The sequence below is a fragment of the Urtica dioica genome, chromosome 3 (assembly GCF_054948205.1).
Source record: "Urtica dioica subsp. dioica isolate 48M chromosome 3, U.dioica_male_clone48M_v1_H2, whole genome shotgun sequence".
NCBI classification, from domain to species: domain Eukaryota; kingdom Viridiplantae; phylum Streptophyta; class Magnoliopsida; order Rosales; family Urticaceae; genus Urtica; species Urtica dioica.
In genome coordinates, this window is record NC_142758.1 from 6,265,201 (window position 1) to 6,287,396 (window position 22,196).

The window sequence follows — 22,196 nt, forward strand, 5'->3', positions numbered from 1 at the left end:
TTTTAAATATAATATTTATATCTAAAGGATAGAAACAAACTACACCGATAAAAAATATGGTAGTATAAAAAGTATATCTTGATAGAGATTATTAAAATAAAAATCAACAAGAGATATAAAGAAGAATGAAAAAATTGTCCATTAGAATCCTGGTCGACTGACGCTTGTTACGGGACGGTATCAAGATATCTGAACTTCAAAAGGCGACATCGACAAGTTGAGAATCTCATGATGTGTCACGACCCGCGAGCGTTGTTAGTTCGCCCGCAAGCCGCAACTCATCGAACCCAAATGCCAACATATCACGAGCGTGACATATATAAACAATAATACTCAAATATAATACTCAAAACAACATATAAATAATTAAACATATAACAAATAAGATACAACATAATTTAAAGTGCGGAAACATTTACATAAAAGTGGTTATCAAAACTCGCGGGAAATTTTTCGCGTTTCATTTAGGACTTTAAAGTCGTATATCGACCTTTATATACATATATACACACATAGAATCTCCCGGATTTACACATATACACGGGATATTATTTTAGGAAGAGGTGATAGTATATTTTTATATTGTAGACTAGTTCATGGGTCAGAACCCATAAGCTCGTAGGTCAAGAGATACTCGTCCGGTCTCAGTTTCGCCTCTCATCTGCCCACATTGCTACATTGCCCTTATCTACAATACCAAAGGACATAGAACTATAAGTCGATTGACTCAGTAAGCGGGAGCCTAACATAGTAAAGAAAAATAGTCTTATGCAAAACATATGACGTGCGAACAAGCATACAAGAATGCATAATGCAGCTAACGCTTAAACACGACTAATGTGCGCGCATCCTAACTAACACTTGCCTTCCGTAAGGTTATAGCAGGGTTATACACTCCTCACTGCTATAACCTCAATGAGCTCGCGATGCGCGACCTTCACCCATTGCTTTGAGTACTCGGCGAACAGACCGGTATGGCCCGCTAAGCACAAGTCGTTGACTTGTGGGTACCACTGACATTAGTTTTATTAGAGTTCGGGTACTCTGCAGCTAGCAGCGTACACGCTTATCTAATATACGGAAGAGCATATCGGGATAAACCCCGAAAGAGCTTATTGTTCCCCTTTCTATGCTCGTTAAATACATTAGGTTGAAGGCTCGGAATGTGACTTCCGATTCTTCTACTCTCGATTGAATTCGAGGGTCTATTGCTCTCCTGTCGCCTCGATTCTAACCTACTCCCTAGAGTTAGAAGAGGAGTCTAACTATACACATTGTAAACGTGGCTAGTTCAAGTTAGCGTTTGAACCTAACAGGCGTACCCGAACTAAGTTTTCAAGCAATAGTGGCCGAAGCCTTATTTTTTTTTTCTTCTAAATTTATTCATTTTAGGGCTTGCCTACTCTTGTTTACTAACAAATAAATGCACAAACAAACATGGTTATCCCCTTGCTAAGTAGTTGACTTATGTCTCCTCACTTACCCGGAATAGTTCGTCGAAGAGCTTATGACTTCCGGAATTGTCTTACTTCACACACTCTACGAGACTCTTTTCACGTGCCGGAACATCGAGAGAACTAGAATCCGGAGTTGAGAGTTCGTTAGTTACTTGATTAAGAAATTACTTGAAGAGTATAAGGTTCGCTGTCGGGATTTATTGCGGGTCGATTAGGGATTCGAGAATTTAATTTATTATTCTCCGGTTTTTTGGAAGTCAAACTTATTTAAAACTCATGCACTTTCGTACCGAAAATAATACGAAATAAAATCCAACAATTATGACTAATGAGTCTTAAATAAAATTATTAATCCGAAGTAATATAAACCGAGAATTCCAAAGTGAATAATTAAAATTAAATTCTTGAACGTTTTTAAATAAATAATCATAAATTATTTCTTTAAAGAAAAGAATAAAACCAAATAATAAAATTTACGATCTAATTCAAGAGTTTTAACTTCGCTAACTATTTTCTTGAAAATTTTAAATCCCGGATTCGTTTCGTTCGACTCAGCCAGTTTCCGCTTGTTCCACCTTAATATGCAAATAAGCTGCTGAACCAAGAATGAGTCAAACAAAATACCGTTTCCAAACCCAAATCGAATTCAAACTAACCATATACACTCTCAACAAGCCGAAAACCTCATCGACATTCAAACGAGCCCGGACACACTTTCGTTTCAACTCATCACCCAATAACCACAAATCTAGACTCAAAACAACAACAACATTTTTTTTCGAGGCTCAGAACTAACGTCGCAAAACACAAACAGCCATAGCAATTCACACGGCCAGAACAAGTCACTCGACCAAGACAAGTCACTCGGCCAAAACAATTTCACACGACCAAAGCAACAATGCAACCCTACTTTATCCTGATACCACAAAATCATCACAGCCTCAACAACAATTGAATCCAGAATTCTTAATAAAAAATAGCAGAATCCACACGGTCGAAATCCGATATCGAACTCGTCCAAAATTAATAACAGTGCCAAACAAGCATTCTCAAACAATACCCGAACACCAAAAAAACCCGAAAACGTCTCATGATGGTAATGATTTTGACAGAAATCGAGAAACACCATGAGAAGAGAAAAACATACCTTCCACAAGTCAAGAGCCCTCAATTGATCTATATTAGAAATTAAAGTTTCTTGGAAAGGGAGAAGCCTCCTCCAAAAACCAAAGGGTCATTCAAATAAATAAAAAGGAGCCCAAAATATTAAGCAAGTGAGCTACTAAAGTTGGCTCACAAATTTTTACCAAAAAAATAAAGACTCACAGAGATCCAAGTAAGAGAAACATCAGGAAAAAAAGAAAGGAAGAGAAATAAAACATTAGCAAATATAGAGCGGAAAATCCATTCGAGAAACAATCCCTTACCAAAAGAGTCTATAACAAGTTTGTTGTCGCCTTCATATTTTTTTATTTGTTTCGCAAAGTCCGACCATTGATTGGATGATGTCGAGCTCTATTTCCATGGGTGTTGTTGGTAGAGATAAGACCATCCCATAATGCCACGTTCAGTCCCTGTGATTCAAAGTTCGTCACTTCGATGATTAGGAAGTGTAAGAGTTTACCTTGAAGCAAACTTTGAGAAGGAAGGGCCTCACATAGATCACCTCATAAGAAGGAGGTGTTGCCAACCATGCTACGTCATTCAGAGTGCTTTTTTTTTATTAGGGCAAACTAGCATTTATGCCATTTTTAAGGGTCTTTTAGCTAAATAACCAATTGAAATTAATGAATCGGCAAAATAGCCAATGTTTGTCTGAAGGAGGCAAAATGTGCAAGTGTCAATTGATGATTGCGGATTTGGTTCTTCAACAGTCACGAAAACTATAGGTTATTTTTAGTATCATTTTATTTATATTTATGTAGATTTCAATGATTCGTCATATGATAATTAAGTAAAAACATGCTTGATAGCCGAAGAGAGATTAACAAAATCGAACTGAGAAGTAAATGAGACAAAACATATTGCTTTATTGAATATCGAATGTGATAAACAAAAGTGCCGAGCCCGGCCAAAGAGTTGACGAGCTCAACAAGTATTTCGAATACATGATTTTTTTTGTACAATAACAGTAATAATAGAACAACAGGTAAGTATTTCCACCTAAATTAGGTCTATTTATATCTGGTCGATTCATCCTCGTCGTCGATCTGAAGAACATGTGGTCGGACTGGAGGTCTTCGAGGAGCTTCATGCATGTTGACTTAAGCCGGTAGAGATGTGATAACCGGATAAAGACCACTTCCTTCGGGTTGACGACGTGGAGAGCAAGGACTGAGTCTTGACACAGGGTTGAGGACATTTGTACGAGATGGGCGAGGACAAGCTGGTCTCAGGATCACCAGTTCTTCGGTTGGGCTTGGGCTTGGGCTCAACTGAATGCTGTTAGTGGGAAGGTCGAACTCCACTACCAGATCAATTTTCAATAATTTGTTGACCCTATGATTAAGCTTTTCGAGAGTGATAACTTATTCATATACAACGTCAAAAAAATTAATCACAGTATCATAAAAATTTGGACATCATAGATTTAGCTATTTTGATGAAAAATTGAAACTTTAATTATTTTGTTAAACAATTAGTTTTTTTTAAAGGGTCGAGGGCCTCGTGATAACCGTTCCAGTAAAACCTTTTTGGGGAAAGAGTGCCCTGAATATCATTAATTAACCAACGGCTTCCGCCATAATGACTTGCCGGATAACATCCGGGAATCCCGGGTACCAAACAATATTCAGATTATTATTACTTTCGTACTTAGCTAAGGCGTGGGCTACACCATTTCCGGTTCTCTTACAAAAAGAATGAATGACAAATCTGAAAACTATTAAAAATATTCAAAATTTATTTTAAAATCAGTCCCGATGAAGAATCTGCATTTTTATGCCGCTTGAGCTTGTTGATGATGGTTTGGCAGTCCGATTCCACTACGACGTTCTCGAAGCCCATAAAACGACACTGGCTAACCCCGTAGCGGATGGTATTCATTTCTTGAACTAACCTATGCCATTGTATTACTCTCAAAACTCAAGAAAGTCTTATTCTTAGAGAATTGAAGGGGTCGGGTAGATGTTTTAACAACGTCCTTGTAGTCCCGAATGACCATCCCAAAGCCTACCACGCCTTTGTAGTTCAAATAGTTATTTCATATAAAATTTTAATTTTTTAATGAGAGGATAGTATTCACATCCTCAGTTTTATACGGGGATTATTCCTATTCTATGAATTCTACAATGATTTTGGACCAAAATCAAATAAGTCCAATTTAATCCTAAAATATGACTACATGAACTGAGCTATTACATTTATATCATTCCTATTTAGTTTCTTTTTATTAGACAATTATTAAGAAAATTAAAACTTTTTTTTTTTAATTTTATTACCTATAAGAATTATTTTTATTCGGAATTAAAATTTGAAACCGTCCAAAATCATTTCTTTTCTTCTCTCTCTTTCTCTCCAGTTTGCCGGCCCAAAAACCCCGACCTCACTTCATCTTCTTCATCTCTCTATCTTCGTTTCTCCATTTTGCTGTCTCTATCTCCATTTCGCTCTCTCTCACCGCGCCTCTCACCACCGAAACCCACTACGCCTCTCTCTCTCTATCTCTCTCTCTCTCTCTCTCTCTCTCTCCAGTTCTTCTCCATTTCTTCGGCAAAAACCACCCAAAATGACGAACACCCAGACCCCTAACGACGAACACCCAGACCAAAACCCTAAAACGAGACCCATTTTGACCGAAACACAAACCCAAATACCGGACCCAGACTCAAACCCTAAGAAGAAATTTCCCGCCAAGAAACCTAAATCCTCGCCTGAGAAATCGCCCCTGGTGGTGCGTATAAGTCCTCGCGTGTCCCATCCCAGCACAGATGGGTCAAATTCGAGCGTTGCGAAGAAGAATCTGAGAGCTGCGAAGAAGAATCCGAGCGTTGCAAAGAAGAAGAGGAAGACGACCATCTCAAAGTCGCCGAAGTCTCTGGCCAAGCGACCAAAGATAGATACCAATGTGGTATCCGAAGCTGAAGATGATTCCTTTGACGATTTCGTCATAAAAAAACCATCGACTCAGCCCAGAACCACAAAGCCATCCGGTAAAAACAAAAGGTTAGTGATTATTTTTGAAGTTGATTATAATGTTGATGTCGATTATAGTTTTATGTTGTTGAAGAAAAACCATGATTTTGTTGTTGAAAAATCCATTGATGTTGATTATATAAATTTGCTTCTTTTTTAGATGTTAATTATGTGAGATGTTACTACAAAATGCATCTCTAACTCTTGGCCCCCAAATGTGTGTTTATACAAAGTTGTTGTTTCTCAATTTTGATAACATGTGTTTGATGTTGCCGGGGTCGTTGACAGTAGCCGGTTTATTGACATTGATATCAATAAACGGTCTGGTTTATTGGCATTGATGTCAATAAACCGGCAAGTTTGACATTGTTACTTCAACGTATCATGTTCTAAGTTATTTTTTTTTGCGATTTAGGGATGGAGCAGAGTCTTGGACGATGACCAAATTGTCGGGGTTACGTTCAACTTTTGGGCGATATTCAGAAGTTTAATGAGGACATCAAGAAATCAATGTCCGAGGAAGAGGACCATATATTCAGGCAATCTTGCTTTGGGCATTTCCTTGACGTCCCCAAGATAGCCAATTCTTCATCGATAGTCAACCATATTATATCTCGGGCTGGACAATACAAGGACTCATCTTCTGACGCTTTATTTTTTGAAATTGGCGGTGAACCTCGGTCATTCAGTAAGGAGAATTTTGCGGAGATCACTAGCTAGTGATTTGTTGACAACTACACTAAATGTTCTAATTCAAAAGTTGTTAAGGATGGTCTCTACAAACTTCCTTCCACAAGGGTACCTTAAATAAGAGACACGTCGTGCAGTCCTTGGTCTCCGAGAGCGAAGAATGACAAACTGAGAAGAATGCGAAGTTTAAAATACTGTATTTTTTGTTGAACGTGCTCATCCCCGACAACTCGAATTGTCTGGTAATGACAGTAATTATGAGTATTGCATTTCGATAAACCTTTTTGAATGTCTAACTTGATTGTGTTTTGTTTAGGTACCGAACATGAACTACGTCAAGTTGGTGGATAACTTGGACGAGTTCAACCGATACCCGTGGGGAAATGTGGCATGGAATTTCTTCCATGAAAAGATTACAACATTCATTGAGAAGTCAAGGTCGAGGGACACGAGTAAGGTGAGACCGCCAGGTTTCTTTTTGCCTCTTCAAATTTGGGCATTCGAGCCTTTTCCCATCCTCTCAGAGCAAAAAATCTGCCACAAAGTCTCCGACACCGTTATTCCTCTCATGCTCCGATGGAAATCTACGTTTAAGGTTTCTGCGCTAAAGATGCGAGAAATCGATTTCTCAAGCTCGCAGGTAAATTACCAGATTGAACAAGTATTCATAGTGAGTTCTGGAACAATAATGTGACATTAATGTCAATAAACATTGGAACTTATTGGTATTCATGTCAATAAAAAGTCACAGTGAGTTCTTGAAAAATAATTAATTCCTGTTCTTTTTTTTTTATTTATATTAATATCAATAAACATTGTAACTTATTGGTATTAATGTCAATAAAAAGTCACAGTGAGTTCTTAAAAATAATTATTACCTGTTATTTTTTTATTCATATTATTGTCAATAAACATTGGAACTTATTGATATTAATGTCAATAAAAAGTCACAGTGAGTTATTGAAAAATAATTTTGAGAAAGAGCATATTACATTAGTATAGAACTTACCATGATTAAATTAGAAAGATCATGAGAGTCATCCATTCGCTTTTGAAATTTTGGAGTAAGCACCTTCGTTGAAGCCATTGCTAATTCTCTTCAGTCTTAGAACCACTTTTGCATTCTCTCTCTTAACCAATCAAGCAACTTCGAAATGAGAAAATCTCTAGCTTTGGAGTCCATTGCATTTATAGACTCGGCATTGTTTGAGGTCATAATTGAGTACCTTGTATTGGTAATGTAGCAACGAGCCCATTTTTCATGTTCCACTTCATTCGCAAGGTATAGTCAAATTTCAATATTTTCCCGGTCGATCATGCGCATATACTTTTCAAATTCCATACGATTATATGCCTTTGCTGCACCATAAAACTTCCAGGTGAAACTCTTGGTGAGACCCTTGGAATTGTTCCTTCACGTTGCCAAGAAGATATGCGCGCAATACCCATGTGCCGAATTTGGAAAAACCTTTGCCACAACATTACATATTCCATTGTTCATGTTGGATACAATGACCTGACGTGGCCTCTCCCCTATCGCTGACTTTAACGTGCTAAAAAAAAATTCAACCATGACTCATTCGATTCAAAGTCTCCAACACCAAATGCGAAGGGAAAACATTGTTCATTTGCACCCATCGCTATCACTGTAAACAAAGTTCCACGATGATAGTTCTTCAAGAACGTAGCGTCAATAATGATGATAGGTCGACAAAACTTCCATCCTCTTATGAAGGAACTAAGAAACATAAAAAAAATTATAAATTTGTGTTCACGGTCAGCAGTAAGCTCCAGGACAGACCCTGGATTTTTTGTCTCAATCATATGCACTTTAAGGTGGGAAGAAATGCGTACGACTCAGTGTCAGTTCCGTATAACAACCCAAGTGCCTTTTCTTTTGCTCTCCAAGCCTTCTTATACATCATACGAACTCCATAATATGTCTCCATGTAACCAACGATTTCTTTCGGTTTACAATTCATTTGACGAGGATCCACAAACTTGTGTTTCACAACATCTCCTGTGAATAGCGCCGTGGCTTTTGGATTATTTCTAGACTCTACGGAACATGTATGCTCAGAATCAAACCTATATTAAGAAGAAATGAATGTCAGTTAATAGATCACAAACCTATAAAATAAGATTGTTAATAAATCACAGTATTTATTGACATTAAAGTCGATAAAACTGAGGTTTTTATTGACATTAAAGTCAATAAATCATAGTATTTATTGATATTAAAGTCAATAAATCACAGTGATTATTGATATTAAAGTCAATAAATCACTGTGTTTGTTGAATTTAATGTCAATAAATATTATGATTTTAGGTTCTCGAATATAACTAAATAATGATGTAAAAAAGAGAAAGGTTGGGAGAACACATACCTCATGATCTGAAAAACATCGGTCTCCCTTAATCTAACTGCACGAATTGCCCACTCATAATTGTCACCCGGGCAAACGACGTGGAGATACTTCTTACAAGAACTCTTTGTCGTGAATGCAAAGTGTTTACTTATCGCATACATGGTCAAATTCTTCTTCAAGGCGTGTTTGGTAACATATAGAGCTTCTAGCTCGACTCTTATAGGTGAGTTCAAATCCATCACTTCATTCTCTCCAATGTGCTCACGGCCAGTCCTGAACGGTTTGGTAAGGGGCTGTGGAGGTCGTTGTATTGAGGGAATGGGTTAAAGGGTCCTTGTGTAGAGGAATGGGGTTGTGGATTTGGTTTATGTGTCGGTGGAGTTGGCTGTGATGGTCTCTGTGATGGGGAAGGGGGCTGTGATGCCAACGCACGCGGCTTTTCAAATGTGTATTCTTCCAATCCAAGAGTGGACGGAGATGCAAACTATTCAAATATAGACTCTCCCTTCATTGGACTTGATTCTAGGCGAGACATGGACGGATGATTTGCTGCCTCATCGGATGTTAGCTTAACTATCTCAATAACAAGATGAAAATTTTACATGGAATGGTCTTGGCTCCTCAAATACAAATAACTTTTTACGTGGCTATCGTTTGTAATCTTTATTGGAAATTCTGAAAATGGTGTCTCATATTTGACCACAATGGAATGAGTGGACGGTAAGAGCCCCATCTCAGCGTACAAGGCGTCCATGAGATGGTGGTATTCAAAACCATTCGAAAGCACAAGTACAAACGATGCACCCTCCTTGTATACACATGGTTTAAACCATGTATCACTATGCTTGACATACACTAAAATATCACCCATTACTGCATAAAAAAAAGTGTAATCAGGATGTTAATTTCCTATTTTAAACATTTAAAGTTCCTTTATAAAGATATAAAATCATAACAAAAACAATTAAAAAACTGTGAAGATTTATTGACATTGATGTCAATACAAATGCATTTTTATTGACATTGATGTCAATAAATCTTCAAAGGAATTTCTCAGAATCGTTGAAGATTTATTGACATTAATGTCAATAAAAATGCAACAATGTCAATAAAAATGCAACAATGTCAATAAATCTTCAAAGAATTCCCATAAATTTTCAAAAATTTTCCGGAATTCCGAGAATCGTTCTTTCTTTGTTTTTTAACTTCAAAGACCACATGAATTCAACAACTAAAACCCTTGTAGAACGAGAAACTTTTTTCATGAAAATCTCTAAACCCTAAAGCGAAAATAACGAACTATAAGATACTAAAAGTGAACGAAAATGAAGAAAAAAAGAGAGCAAACCTTCTTTCCTTGAGTTGAAACCACTGAAAAACGAGTTGAAGACTAGAAAGAAAGAGAGAGAGAGAGAGAGAGAGAGAGAGAGAGAGAGAGAGAGTAGAAGAGAGAAGAAACGGCTGAGAGAGGGAAATGTTAATAAAAAATAATACAATAATAAAATAATCCCAAGAATAAAAAATTAATAAATATAAGTAAAAGTCAAATACTAAAATAAAAAAGAAAAGAAAATTGTTCATAAAATTGAGGGTATTTTTGTACTTAAAGAAAATAGGTAGTCATCGTTTAGGATTAAATTTAACTTATTTGATTTTGGTCTAAAATCATTGTGGAGGTGAATAATCCATTTTATAAGTCTTCGTACCCTTTGAGTGTATCATACCAGCAATTAATCATATTTTGCCACAGAATAATCGTTTCCCCTAGTCAATATTTTGATTGATTTTTTGCTTATCAATTCACTTAAATAGGCAAATAGAATAGATAATGGCCCCGTTTGGCATAGCTTTGTTTTAAAAAAAAAATGCTTTTAGATTCAGTTTTTGAAAAAAAACTATCTTTTTAAAAAACTGACAACGTGTTTGATAAACTGTTTATAAAACAGTTGTTGGTAACAAAAACTGATTTAGCGTTTGGTAAAATAAATATATTATAGTAAAAAGACTAAATTAGACATGCTCTTAATAATTAAATAATAATTATTAATATGCTTATTTATATACATTTATATGAATAATATTTTGTACGATAATATTACAGTAATTTATATACCAAACTTAAAAATACTATTTTCTAAAAGCTAAGAATCCTAGTTTTTCCATCTCATGTACAAAATCTAAAATCGCTTTTGAAGTTTTTTGTAAAAACAGTTTTGCGATAAGCAGTTTAGTTTTTTCTAAAAACAGAAAGAAGACAAAAGGCTCTCGGAGAGGGAGAAGCTTCCTCTAACAACCAAAGGGTCATTCCAGTAAATAAAAAAGGATTTCGACTCCGACTTCCGCAGCGAGGTTGCGATCATCACCAACCTCCGCCACTGTAACCTTGTTAAGCTCTGAGGCTGATGCGTAGTCTCCGATGGAGGATATCGGAATCCAAGACGCAACACTACCTATTCTACGACTTCATGCCAAACGAAACCTTGACGACCGGCCCTTCAGCTAGCCGGAGAATCGGCTGACGTGGCCAGAGAGGAAATCGGTGATCCTCGACGTGGCGAGAGAGCTTGCCTATCTCCACTACGGAGTGAGGCTGGCAATATTCCACTGCGACATAAAGGGGATGAACATTCTGTTGGACTCGGAGATGCGGGCCCGGGTGGCGGATTTCGGGTTGGCCAAGCAGAGCCGGGAAGGACGGTCCCACATGAAGACCAGGGTGGCCAGGACCCACGGCTACCTCGCCCCGGAATACGCCGAAGCTGACAGAGAAGAGCGTCGTGTACAGCTTCGGTGTGGTGGTTCTGGAGACCATGTGCGGGAGGAAGGCGCTGGACCTGGCAGGGCCGACTCCGGCGGGGTTTCTACCCAAAGGGCCGTATCAATGCTGCCTTTTCTTTCGAGATACGTATGAAAGCCTTCGTCATCTTTTTTGTGAGTGCCCTTTCACAAGAGCGGTCTGGTTTGAATCGAAATGCGGTCTGATGTCCCCCATCAGTCTACTGGTGTTTAAATGAAAAAGAGCATTAATCGCTTTCTTGGCTCTGATCTTCCATTCAGTGAGAGGAATGAGTTCCACATGTTTTGTGCCATCATTTGTTGGCAAGAAACAACAGCCTTCACAAAGTTGCCATTCCACCGTAAGGCAAGTCGAGGTTCATAGTGAAGCCTTCATCTCAAAGTTCAAACAATACCATCCGACAATGCGGTACAGACACAGGCGCTAGCGAGGTTGGGGTGTGAACTGTCAGAATAAAGAGGAGTTAGTTATGAGCACGTTGAGGTGGCAAATTAGAAGTGGTTTAGAGGGAATGCGAGAGAATGATTGAGTCATATTGTGTCCAGGGGAACTCCTGTGATGGGAGGAGTTTATGTTATTTGTGATTAATTTTTAGTTTGCATAAATTGAAAACTCTTGCCAGAGTGACAAGCCTCTAAAAACTTGTCATCTTGTTTGAGCTATTTCTCATATCCACACAAAAATCTGTCAGAAATTTCAATTCCTATTCAATTCAGTGCAAGAGTATCATTATACAAAAAAGAAATATATATTCAGCACATAGAAAATGATTATATTATTCAAGACTAATGAAAAAAAAGGCATGGAGAAAAAACAGCGATGGACAATCTATACATCGTTTTCTGTTGCATGGCTTTATTTTATATCAAAGTAAGAGCAAATATAAACTTTGGTCTGTTTTTCGAGGTCTTTTCACATAATTTCTTATTAACTTACCAGCAAAGATGATACAACTTTACGATAGTGTTGGAGACAATAATAGCATCACCACAAAAGCTACTCTCACCACCATTAAAAAAAAAACACAACTTATGCCAGCGAAATAAAAAGAAAAAGAAAAAAGAAAAAAAAAAACTAATGGCTGCAACTGAAATGCAGCGCTCCAAGAAGAGCATATTATACATGAAGCCAGTGAATGGCTTCGCGGAACTAAATAGAAACCAGTCCATTTGTGGTATCAATGCACTTACAAATCAATGAAGAAACGAAGCCGGAGTTGAAATCGGAACTTCCCATTATTAGCTAGTTTGAGAAGGAGGGGCGGTATCTTCGAGCTTCGCCCTGGTTCCAGAGGAAATATCGTTGTTGGTCGAAGAAGCTCTTTCGGTCTCTTTGGCGGTCTCGTCTAAGCGCACAACCTGAGCAAAGCTCTTGGACATTTGCTTGATGAAAGTGCTGGGAATGGCAACAGTGTTTCGGTGATCGTTCTCGTTCATTACACCAACGGTAAGCAAGCTCGCTTGCTGTCGGGCCTTCCGTTCCTGCATTGCTTTCTGTCTATCTTCGTAGAACTCGAAATCGTCTAGAATCGACATGTCGGTCTCGTAATTCTTGAAGATACTCAACATCTCGATTCCTTGCTCCAATTTCACCTGCAAATTAACATCCAACACCACTTTAAATAATGCTTATAATATTTTGTTCGAGAAATAAATGAAAACTAAGAGCATCTCGAACGTGGTTGCATAATTTTTGCTTGTTGCTGAATTTTACCTACCAGTGAATGGAGTACTATTTTTATGCTAAATATTCAACACTGGAGCATAAAAATAGAACCAACCACAGGGAGCAAAATTAATTTTGTTTTCCCCTGAATGAAATTAAAAGAGAAAGCTTCATCTAGAACGAAACAAAATGAAAGCTAAAGATCTCTAGGCCAGTCTCGAATGAAATCGGACAGGCTATAAGAACAGAAAGCAAAGTTTAAGGCCAAAATAGAGAGGCCTATACTCCTGAAAATATTCCCACAGAGGATGTATAGCCTACTTTTTAGCATGTATAATGAATGCTCTACGGTACAAGGAGCGCGACTACCAAATACGTCAATTCATTTCTTGCCTCCCATGACTCATTTCAGGCTACATTATATTCACAACTTACGAATATATACAATCTAATCCCTCATGCATCTACTAACTACTTTCCTGTACTACTCTCATTATATTAGATTTTCAGTTGAATATTGATAGATCTGCCAATAAGGTCATGCTTACGTTAAGTGGAGATGATCGGCTCATAACAACATAATTAGCAAATTCATATCAAGGCCAGTTCCATAAAATGACAACAAAATAAATAAATAAAATGCACAGTTCAACGCCTGGAATCTTGGTAAAGCCCTCACTCAATATGTAAATTTAAGCTAAGAAGCTAAATATTGAACTATTCACCTCTTGAGTGTCTCGGCTGTTGGTTACGGGCTTGTTGTCATTATTCTCGAGAACAATATGACGGAACTGACTGTTGGGGACGTCTTTGATGATGTGCCACTTGACGGGAAACTGGCCACTCCATTTATCTTGCTGCCAGTAATCCACACTCTTGTCGAAATCAACAGCACCAATCATTTCAGCCACACCACAGAACTGTGCACTAGCATTCACCTGAATTTTTGTAAGAAAACTTGCATAAGAAACTAGGTGTAGTAGGTTTGAGCAGAGCAGAGAAGATAAAGACCCAGAAATTTACCATCAGACGAACGATAAAATGTTGATCGACTAAACACAGAAACAATGGAATCAGGATCCTTTATGATAACTTATAGCTGGTAGCCTTAAGGGAAAACAAGACGTTACACAATCATAATGGATGATCATACCATATATCTATAAAGGAACAACAATATAAAAATAAAAAAGAAAAGAAAAATAAAAGGGACAAGAAAGACATAATCACGAGAGCGGAAAACCCTTCAAAACCATCTTCCCGTAATACAATAATGTAACCTATTCTGAGCTTGTAAAGTACCTAAGCACAGCTAAAACAGGAGTTCAGGATAAAGTGAAAACATTACTAATTTTATAGAAATCCTAAATTTATTAAGTGAAAATGTGCATTTAGTGTACGTACTTCAATGTCTGCATGTTTATCTTAACCATAGGACACTGTAACCAAAAAAAAAAAAAAAAAAAAAAAAAAAAAAAGAAGAAGAATTCTACAGTTTTCAAATTAAATCTGCAAAGCTTTTTGGAAGAAAATCAACCATGATTACAGAGAGTTGGTACAAAAGTAACCAATGAGAGCATTAGATGACTAACAGATTTTTTTTTTTTTTACAAGTGGTTCTTCTACACTGAATTGCATACTCACCGAAAATAACAGAAAGATCGGGCAACGGTCTCGGTTCTCCTTAGCCTCCCGATATGCTGCATCTAACTTTCTGTTCCCATTTGGCGTGCTAGCCCATACCCCATATTTAATGCTCTTGTGAACATTATCTTCACTGTAAGATTTGATGATAAAGAACTTGGCTTCACCATACTCCGTTAAAAAGTCTAGCCGATTGTACGGCTCGTCGTGGGGCTTAGAAATCGGCCCAATCAATTTGTTGTTGTCATCGGGAACGGTTTGAGTCTTTGGCTTCGAAGCCCGAGGCCCTCGATTCTGCTCATTGAGGATATCGACAGTGCCATTGCAGCTGCACAATGAAATACTGCCTCGCATGCGTCGTCTGGTACTCTCGTGCGATGCCCAACTATGACTGTCTCCCAAACCGGAAAAGGATGCGTTAGAGCCTTGACTAAATCCACCAGGCGCGTAGCCTCTACTGTAAGAATTTGAACCAGATCCAAACCCATATAGTGATCTTTGGTGTTGAGAAGCCTGTAATTATTAAATACTTGGCATAAGTACCAAAACAATGAAAACCCAATCATCCAGCAAAAATAAGGGAAATGCAGAGCAAGACCCTAATAATTTCTTATACTTAAAAAAAAAAAAAGGAAAAAAGAAAGAATATCAGAGTTGATAGAAGTTTCCGTAACTAACCAATATTCCATGCGGAACATAAAAGGTACAAAATTGTACTTAAAGCCATATTCTCAAAAGTAGATAAAAGGAAAGAAAATAAACCATTCCAACATTCTGGCCAAACGATCCGACTGGGCCAATCGGTTGTGGTGACACTGCTGGTGAAAAGGGAGTCAAGGATCTTGGCCTTTCTGAGGATTTCGACCAGTCTGACCAAATTCCTCCTGATGATCTCAATCCATCGAAGCCGGGCTGCAAATCATGAAACCCAATTGGGCCAGGACTAGGAGGATAACTGCCTCGACCAAAAGACCCAACGCCGGGATAACCAGGCCTTGGTCCAAAAAGCATATTATCACCTTGTTGATCAACAGGCAGTATGTTTGTGAGCTCTGGTTGTGAAACTGTTGGGGAAGAGATATACGGCATGTTAGGTGGACCTAACTGCTGATAATAAGGTGGCCCCGAATATGAAAACTGCTGGGGAGAGTACAACTGCGAATCTCCTCCACCCACAGAAGGCATGGGTGTTGTGACAGGGGAATAAGGTCCGTATGGCATTTGTGGATTGTACCCATATCCAGAATGGAATACAAGAGAAGGATTCTCATTGTAGACGCCCTAATAAAAATTTATTGAGAAAAAAAGAAGAATCAGTAAGAAGTCTATATAAGGTGGTTGAATTTTGAAAAGAAACTCCAAACAATACTCACAGGAGAGCCAAGTTCCAATCCTTCGGGATTGAGGTACTGACGATATTCATCCCATTCACCGGCTCCATTTTCATAACCTGAGTTATATCGCAATCGCAAAATTCAGGCACCAGTTTTCTTATATTTGAGACAATAACAGATCAAAGTTGTGATAAATATGCTAATGACACTTAGTTTCTTTATAATTAAGGCAACTTGACATACCAACAGTTTCATATTCATTACAGCAATTACGAAATACAGTGACAATTCTGAATGTGAGTTGGTGTTTTTAATTGGTCACGCAACTTTCCATAGTAATTTTTTTTAATAAAATTTAATCTCACATTTTAACTAGCATAGCTTGATATTGATAGTTGGGACAAGAGCTGGGATCATCATCACTTTTTCTTTCGTAAAAAAATATATATCCAAAATGGAACAAGTGATTACCTCTATAATAGAAGCCCTGAGCTTGAGGAGCATAGATATTAGGTGGATAGACAGTTCGATCACCACTAGAACTAACTGACACCGATTGAATTGTCTGTTCCCTAGTGTGGCCTATGGTGGTAGCATCCTGTGGTGGATCTGGAGAAATAATTCTTTCGTTTTCCTGCTAACAAAGGAAAGCCAATTTTATTTATCTACACAATTGGAACACGTAAATCTTACCCACACAAAAATTGCTACTCAGTGAAACATACAGCTCAGAACTACCTGTTCCTTCACATGTTCTAACTCCCCGAGTTTGTCCTCTGCATCCAGGATCAATAAAAAAAATGACCAACCAAAGCAGAATTTGATAATATGAGAACTTTAAGTAATGAATGTGTGTGAATTAATCCTCCTATGCACATGTGGTTAATTGAAGTACAAGATTCAAAACATAATCCTCGGCCATTAATAATTGCATGATAATTCTAGAAAAGTAGAAAAAAATGCATATGCTAAGAGCGGATTGATGATAAAACACTGGCGAAGTACAAAGTGGTTTACCCATGACGAAACAATAAAATCTAATCTACCACGAGCCTTCCCTAATACAAAATATGCATTGATTTAAATTCGTGGTTTGGTCTAAAAGCGAGGGCATATTGAGAACCGAAAAAAAAGAGCGAAACATGCACACGCACATAGGCCCACACGATACTTTTTAAAAATTTTGATCCAAGTGGCCAATCATAATCGTGTACTTCAATGATCAGCCACATGTGCTAGGAAAGAAAACCAATCAAAGATTATTCTAATCGCAAAGCTCAAAAAGCCACTCTTCAATTCATCACTTGCCTTTCTCCAAGTAGACAACAGCTATATTACGAAATTTGTTTCCAACTTCTTGGTTGCATATATACTGTCCGTATAGATTGGCTGCTCAACTGGTAGTTTATCAAGCATTTTAGTTTTCTTCTTATTCGCAGTGGGTCATTCGAGCACTTCACTTTTTACTTGAGTTCAAATCGACCTTAATTTCATTTCCTCAAAACTGGCACACATTGTGAGCATTATTGAGACTCAAAGTTTGAAGAAATTTCTCAATTGTTTCAATAACATAACCGTTGTTCTTGAACACTTCATTCTTTGACCACATTTATCTAACAATGTATTGAGTTCTTGCCATACAAGCTCATATTCCTAAGCGTGACATAGAATATGGGGAAATCAATGCAACTAAAACTTTCATTTCTAGATTTGAGTTTACTCTTTCATTTCCCCACTCAACTTCTAACTTCCAAATTTCAAGAAATAGAAACTTAAATTTTCTAAAAGAATAAAAAATGAATTAGAGATCATAATTAGGTCAGCTGGAGATAGTAGCAACCAATAAAGAAAAGCATATCAAGAGATGATCCGGTCACATTTCTGCTTATCACTCCCCTGGATCAATGAATATCATCACCAAATATCGAATCTACACGACTGACATGACTAAATACTGAGATTTACCCTACAAAATATCGACCCGATTACGATATAGACCAAAATTTACAGATCATCAAATATTTCTTTCCACAAAAAAAAGGTTAAAAACAAAATAAATAATAAATGTGAAAGTTATCACCAAGTAAGCTCTTAGCACAGATCATAGATCACATCCAAAATAGATTCCAGAAACATCCAAATCCACCGAAAAAGCCACAACGAAGATCACATCTTCATAGATGAATGCGTAGTTTAAAATTCTCAATTCTCAACCACAACAAACAAAGGAACTGTCTCTCCAATAGACCCACGGCACGAGAAATCAAATCAACCTCGAGAATTAAAGTTCACTCAATTTCCGAAAAGAAAAGCCTATAGCCATAATTCATAGAAGTATATATATTTATTGCTTTTCGTGGAGATTAGGTAGGTGAAGAAAACGTACCGGTGGTGCGATCCGGTCCCTGGGAATTCGGTTGAGCTATTGCCGCCATGACGAAGAAGAAGGAAAAAGAAACAGATCACGATTGTAAATTAAAGAAGAATCTAAGCAAACGAGACACGCAGACAGCAGAGTCAGTGTCTCCTAGCTATCCATGATCTCTCTCTCTCTCTCCTCTCTCTCTCTCTCTCTTCCCATTTTCTCCCTACGGTTTTAAATACTTTTTCGTAGTTTCTTTTTTAATTTAATACATGAGAGTCTAGAATACAGCAAAAGTTACTACAAGCGTAAAACTCAAAGAACCAAATTAACTGTTGATTTTTGGCGAAGGTCGCCAAATAAGTTTGCTACTAGCGGAAGTGCGGCCATTGGAAATATTGTTGAGCATTTCATCGTTTTTAACTCATAGGTAATAGGCGTCGTTTACTCATAGCTAATAGACGGAACACGCGTCACTTCATCTCATCATGGCAACTTTTAGTGGAAAAATAAAACCCACTAACCCCGCCTCTTTCGACAACAATGCAGAAATTCTTGTTGGAAATTATCCTGATTTATTATGGCAGAAATATGAATCCTTGACGATTTAAATTCTAAGATAATACGAACAATATGTGTAACTTCTTATTTTAATTACAATTAGCAACGGATCAGTAACCAACAAAGACAATAAATAAAGAGAATTAGAATTACTCGCATTTAATCTCGCTATTTGAGGTTCTACGCTAGTCGATTGTGCTTCAAATTCTTTGTGCTCCTCGCGTTTTTGTGGTGAATCAATTCGTTCTTCATTTGCACAATAGGTGTAGGCCAGCACTATTGTCTCACAATTAGTCTAATAAGATGTTGGAATAATTATCACTCTTTCGAGAAGTGAAATGGACGAATTCTCTCAAGCTGAGTAAAAAAAAAATCGACGTCACGCAAGAGGAAGGGTTGCACGTTTTCAAGAAATCCACAACATGATATGTCTTTTTCCTACTTGTTAGTTACGTGGTTTGGAGGATCATTAAGCAATTATATGTATTGCTATATCAACCGTGGATTTTGAGTGTATTACAGCTTATGAAACCAAAGAGGAAGTTGTATAGTTTTGTAAGATTATGGAGATTTGCAAGTTGTTTCTAAATGCTATTGGGCTCATTACACTATTATTGTGATAAAAGTGAAGCCATAGCTGATTCAAAGACCGTCAAAGTCATAAGCTTTCCAAACATAGCGAGATTGTAATCTCATTAGTGAGATTATTACATATGCGATGTGGATGTGAAGAGATCTTTTAGGTGGTCTACCTTAAGGTTATGCTCATTGACTTTTTCAAGTAAAGCCTTTGAGCAACATCTGCTAGAATTAGAGATAAGAGATCATTTTCACCTACTTTGAGTCAAATTGGAGTTAAGTATTTCATAAAAGCAAGTTAAAGTAATCTTTGAGTAATGAAAGCATTCAAACATGTCAAGCAACCAATAAGAACAAAGAACAAGGTTCATAGAGAACTTACGGATTGAGCTCACGAACAGAAACTTCAAGCTTTATCAATCCGTCTTCAAACGTCTTGATCCACTTCTTCAAGCTTTCATATCCTTGTACTCCTTTTGATGACACTGTAGTCTTCCGAAACATAATCTCCGGACGAATAAAGAAATACGGCATGTGACCACACTCTTTAATCTCACACGATCAAGAAACAATGTTGTTTCAAGATCTCACTCTTGTTTTCTAAGAACAGAAACAAAAATTCAACGGGGTAGGGAGAGAGAGAGAGATAATCGGCCATACTAGAGAGTTGGACGAAATTTTTGGACTTCCAAAAGCTTACTTTTCTCTTCTCATGAACCCCTATTTATAGTAGTGCAAATGATATATTCTTGGTAGTTTCCAAAATATATTATTTTCTTTTATTGTGTTCACACTAGTGAATCAAAGCTTAGCCCTTGGATCTCATCTCATGAATCCTACTTTCTCTCTTAGTCATTAGATCAATATCTATGAGAATTTATTTTATGTTTAAATAGAGAATATTTAATTATGAGAGAATAAAGGAAATATCTTATTCATTTTAAATATTATTCTATCCTAATATTCATGAGAGAGAATAAATGACAATATCTTATTTCGCTTTAAATATTATTCTCTCTTAATATTCATGAGAGAGAATAAAAGAGAATATCTTAATAATTTTAAATATTTTTCTCTCTCTTTTATTTAAGCAACTAAGGAGAAAATATTGGTAACTACTGTTGTCGCACGAAAATGAACAACTATTTAAAACCTCGGGCGGTTCGATCCAAGGCCGGACCAAGTGATCGCACCCGGGCCAAGAGTGTGAACTCGATAGTCTCGAGCTAGGGTTCTCTCCGATCAACCCGCCTCCCGGGAGAGGTAGGGGGTGAGGAGGAGGAGTGACCGTGCCTTGGTTGTCGGCTGCCTACGTACCCGTGCGTGGGATCAGGTCAGAACGTAGTTCAAGCGTGTGTGACGCAGTATGAGGCGTGGAGCCTTGGCGAAGAGGCGTGCTCGACGAAGGAAACGGGGCGCGAGGAGTCCTCGGCAGCGTCTCAGAACTTCGGAGATCGCGTATGCGTCTAGCGTGTTAGACGCGCGAGGGTAGCTCTAGTTGAGAACCCTAGGGGCGTGCTTGAGCACCGGAGAACGTTCGGTCAAAGGGAGCGACGTCCGGGAAGTTCCCGTGAGTGCTTCGGGACCTTTGAGAACGAGGGAGAGAGAAGAGAACCTGCTTCAGGCCAAATGTGGCATCCAGAGAAGCAGAGAAATCGAGCGTGTCGATAAGAGATGAAGAGAATTATTGGATATTTTTGGATGGATTTTCCCCTCAATGAGAGAGGGTATTTATAGGTGTTTGGGAGCCTTAGAAGGTCCCTTTTTCGTCCATGTGGGACTAGGATCGCGCATGCCATCAAGTGGAGGCGCACGGCGCGCGCGGCGCACAAAGAGCGGCGCGCGGCGCGCGGCGCAAGGGGCGCGGCGCGCGTGTCACCGGGCGCGGCGCGAGGGTCACCAGGCGCGGCGCAGGTCGCGCGGCGCATGGAGCGAGCGGCGCGCGCCTGTATGGCGCGGCGCGCCGTCTGCTGCACGGCCGGCCGGCGTAGCGCGCTGTGTGCGTGATGGACGGCTCGTCTTGGCCGGGTTCTTGCGGGCCTTCGAATGTCATTCCTCTCACGTGAAATATGAAGCTTTCCACTTGACGAGAGCGACTCGATTCGAGGAGCAAGGCTCGGCTCGACGAGAGCGATTAGCGACTTGACTCGAGGAGTGACTCGAGAATGTCTTGAGGCTCGACTCGAGGAACAATTAAGGGCTCGACTCTAGGGGCGAAGCTCGACTCGAGGAGATTGACTCAAGGCTCGACTCGAGGAGCGAAGCTCGACTCGAGGAGTCAGGAGTTTGGGCGAGAGCTTGAAGATTTGCCGCTCTTCAGGACCTCCGGCCTGACCATCGGCCCTTTGAGCGACGTGCCTTCTTGGCGTCTCGGGTTTTCCGGAAACGACCGACAACATTAGCCCCCCAAGTTCGTCGTTCGGGAGGCGTCCCAGCGATGAACTTTTTGTTCTTCTAGTTGGGTGTTTGAGGAGAATGTTTCCCCGTGCCTTGTGGCCCCGAGGAAAATTTTTTCCTCTTTTCTTTTCCTTTTTTTTTCGGGGGGCCGCGCGGCGCGCGGTCTGTGTTGCATGACCCGCGCGGCGCGCGGGCTTAGCGCGCGGC

General features: G+C 38.7%; 1 protein-coding gene across 3 annotated transcripts; it reads right to left on the reverse strand.

Annotated features, from left to right (window-relative positions):
- Positions 1 to 10,897: 10,897 nt before the first annotated feature.
- Positions 10,898 to 18,834, reverse strand: ECT5 (evolutionarily conserved C-terminal region 5). 3 transcript variants are annotated; one of them, XM_089608897.1, is made up of 9 exons: positions 18,477 to 18,834; positions 16,829 to 16,866; positions 16,562 to 16,727; positions 16,130 to 16,206; positions 15,519 to 16,037; positions 14,757 to 15,269; positions 13,838 to 14,050; positions 12,638 to 13,039; positions 10,898 to 11,891 (listed from the first exon to the last, which is right to left on the reverse strand). In XM_089608897.1, exons 1-8 carry the CDS (start codon positions 18,523 to 18,525, stop codon positions 12,686 to 12,688), a joined length of 1,929 nt encoding a protein of 642 aa, XP_089465023.1. In that variant the 5' UTR covers positions 18,526 to 18,834; the 3' UTR covers positions 10,898 to 11,891; positions 12,638 to 12,685. The 3 variants fall into 3 exon arrangements, with proteins under 3 accessions (XP_089465023.1, XP_089465022.1, XP_089465024.1); XM_089608896.1 differs by lacking the exon at positions 10,898 to 11,891 and having other exon boundaries at positions 12,345 to 13,039; XM_089608898.1 differs by lacking the exon at positions 10,898 to 11,891 and having other exon boundaries at positions 12,345 to 13,039; positions 16,562 to 16,724; positions 18,477 to 18,833.
- Positions 18,835 to 22,196: the final 3,362 nt, after the last annotated feature.

Excerpts from the sequence above, each read along its gene's own strand:
- ECT5 (XM_089608897.1), bottom strand. The coding sequence starts at position 18,525 with ATGGCGGCAATAGCTCAACCGAATTCCCAGGGACCGGATCGCACCACC. Across the intron at positions 16,038-16,129 it reads GATTGGAACTTGGCTCTCCT|GGCGTCTACAATGAGAATCC; the intron begins GTGAGTATTGTT and ends AATTTTTATTAG. Across the intron at positions 13,040-13,837 it reads ACAGCCGAGACACTCAAGAG|GTGAAATTGGAGCAAGGAAT; the intron begins GTGAATAGTTCA and ends GTTAATTTGCAG.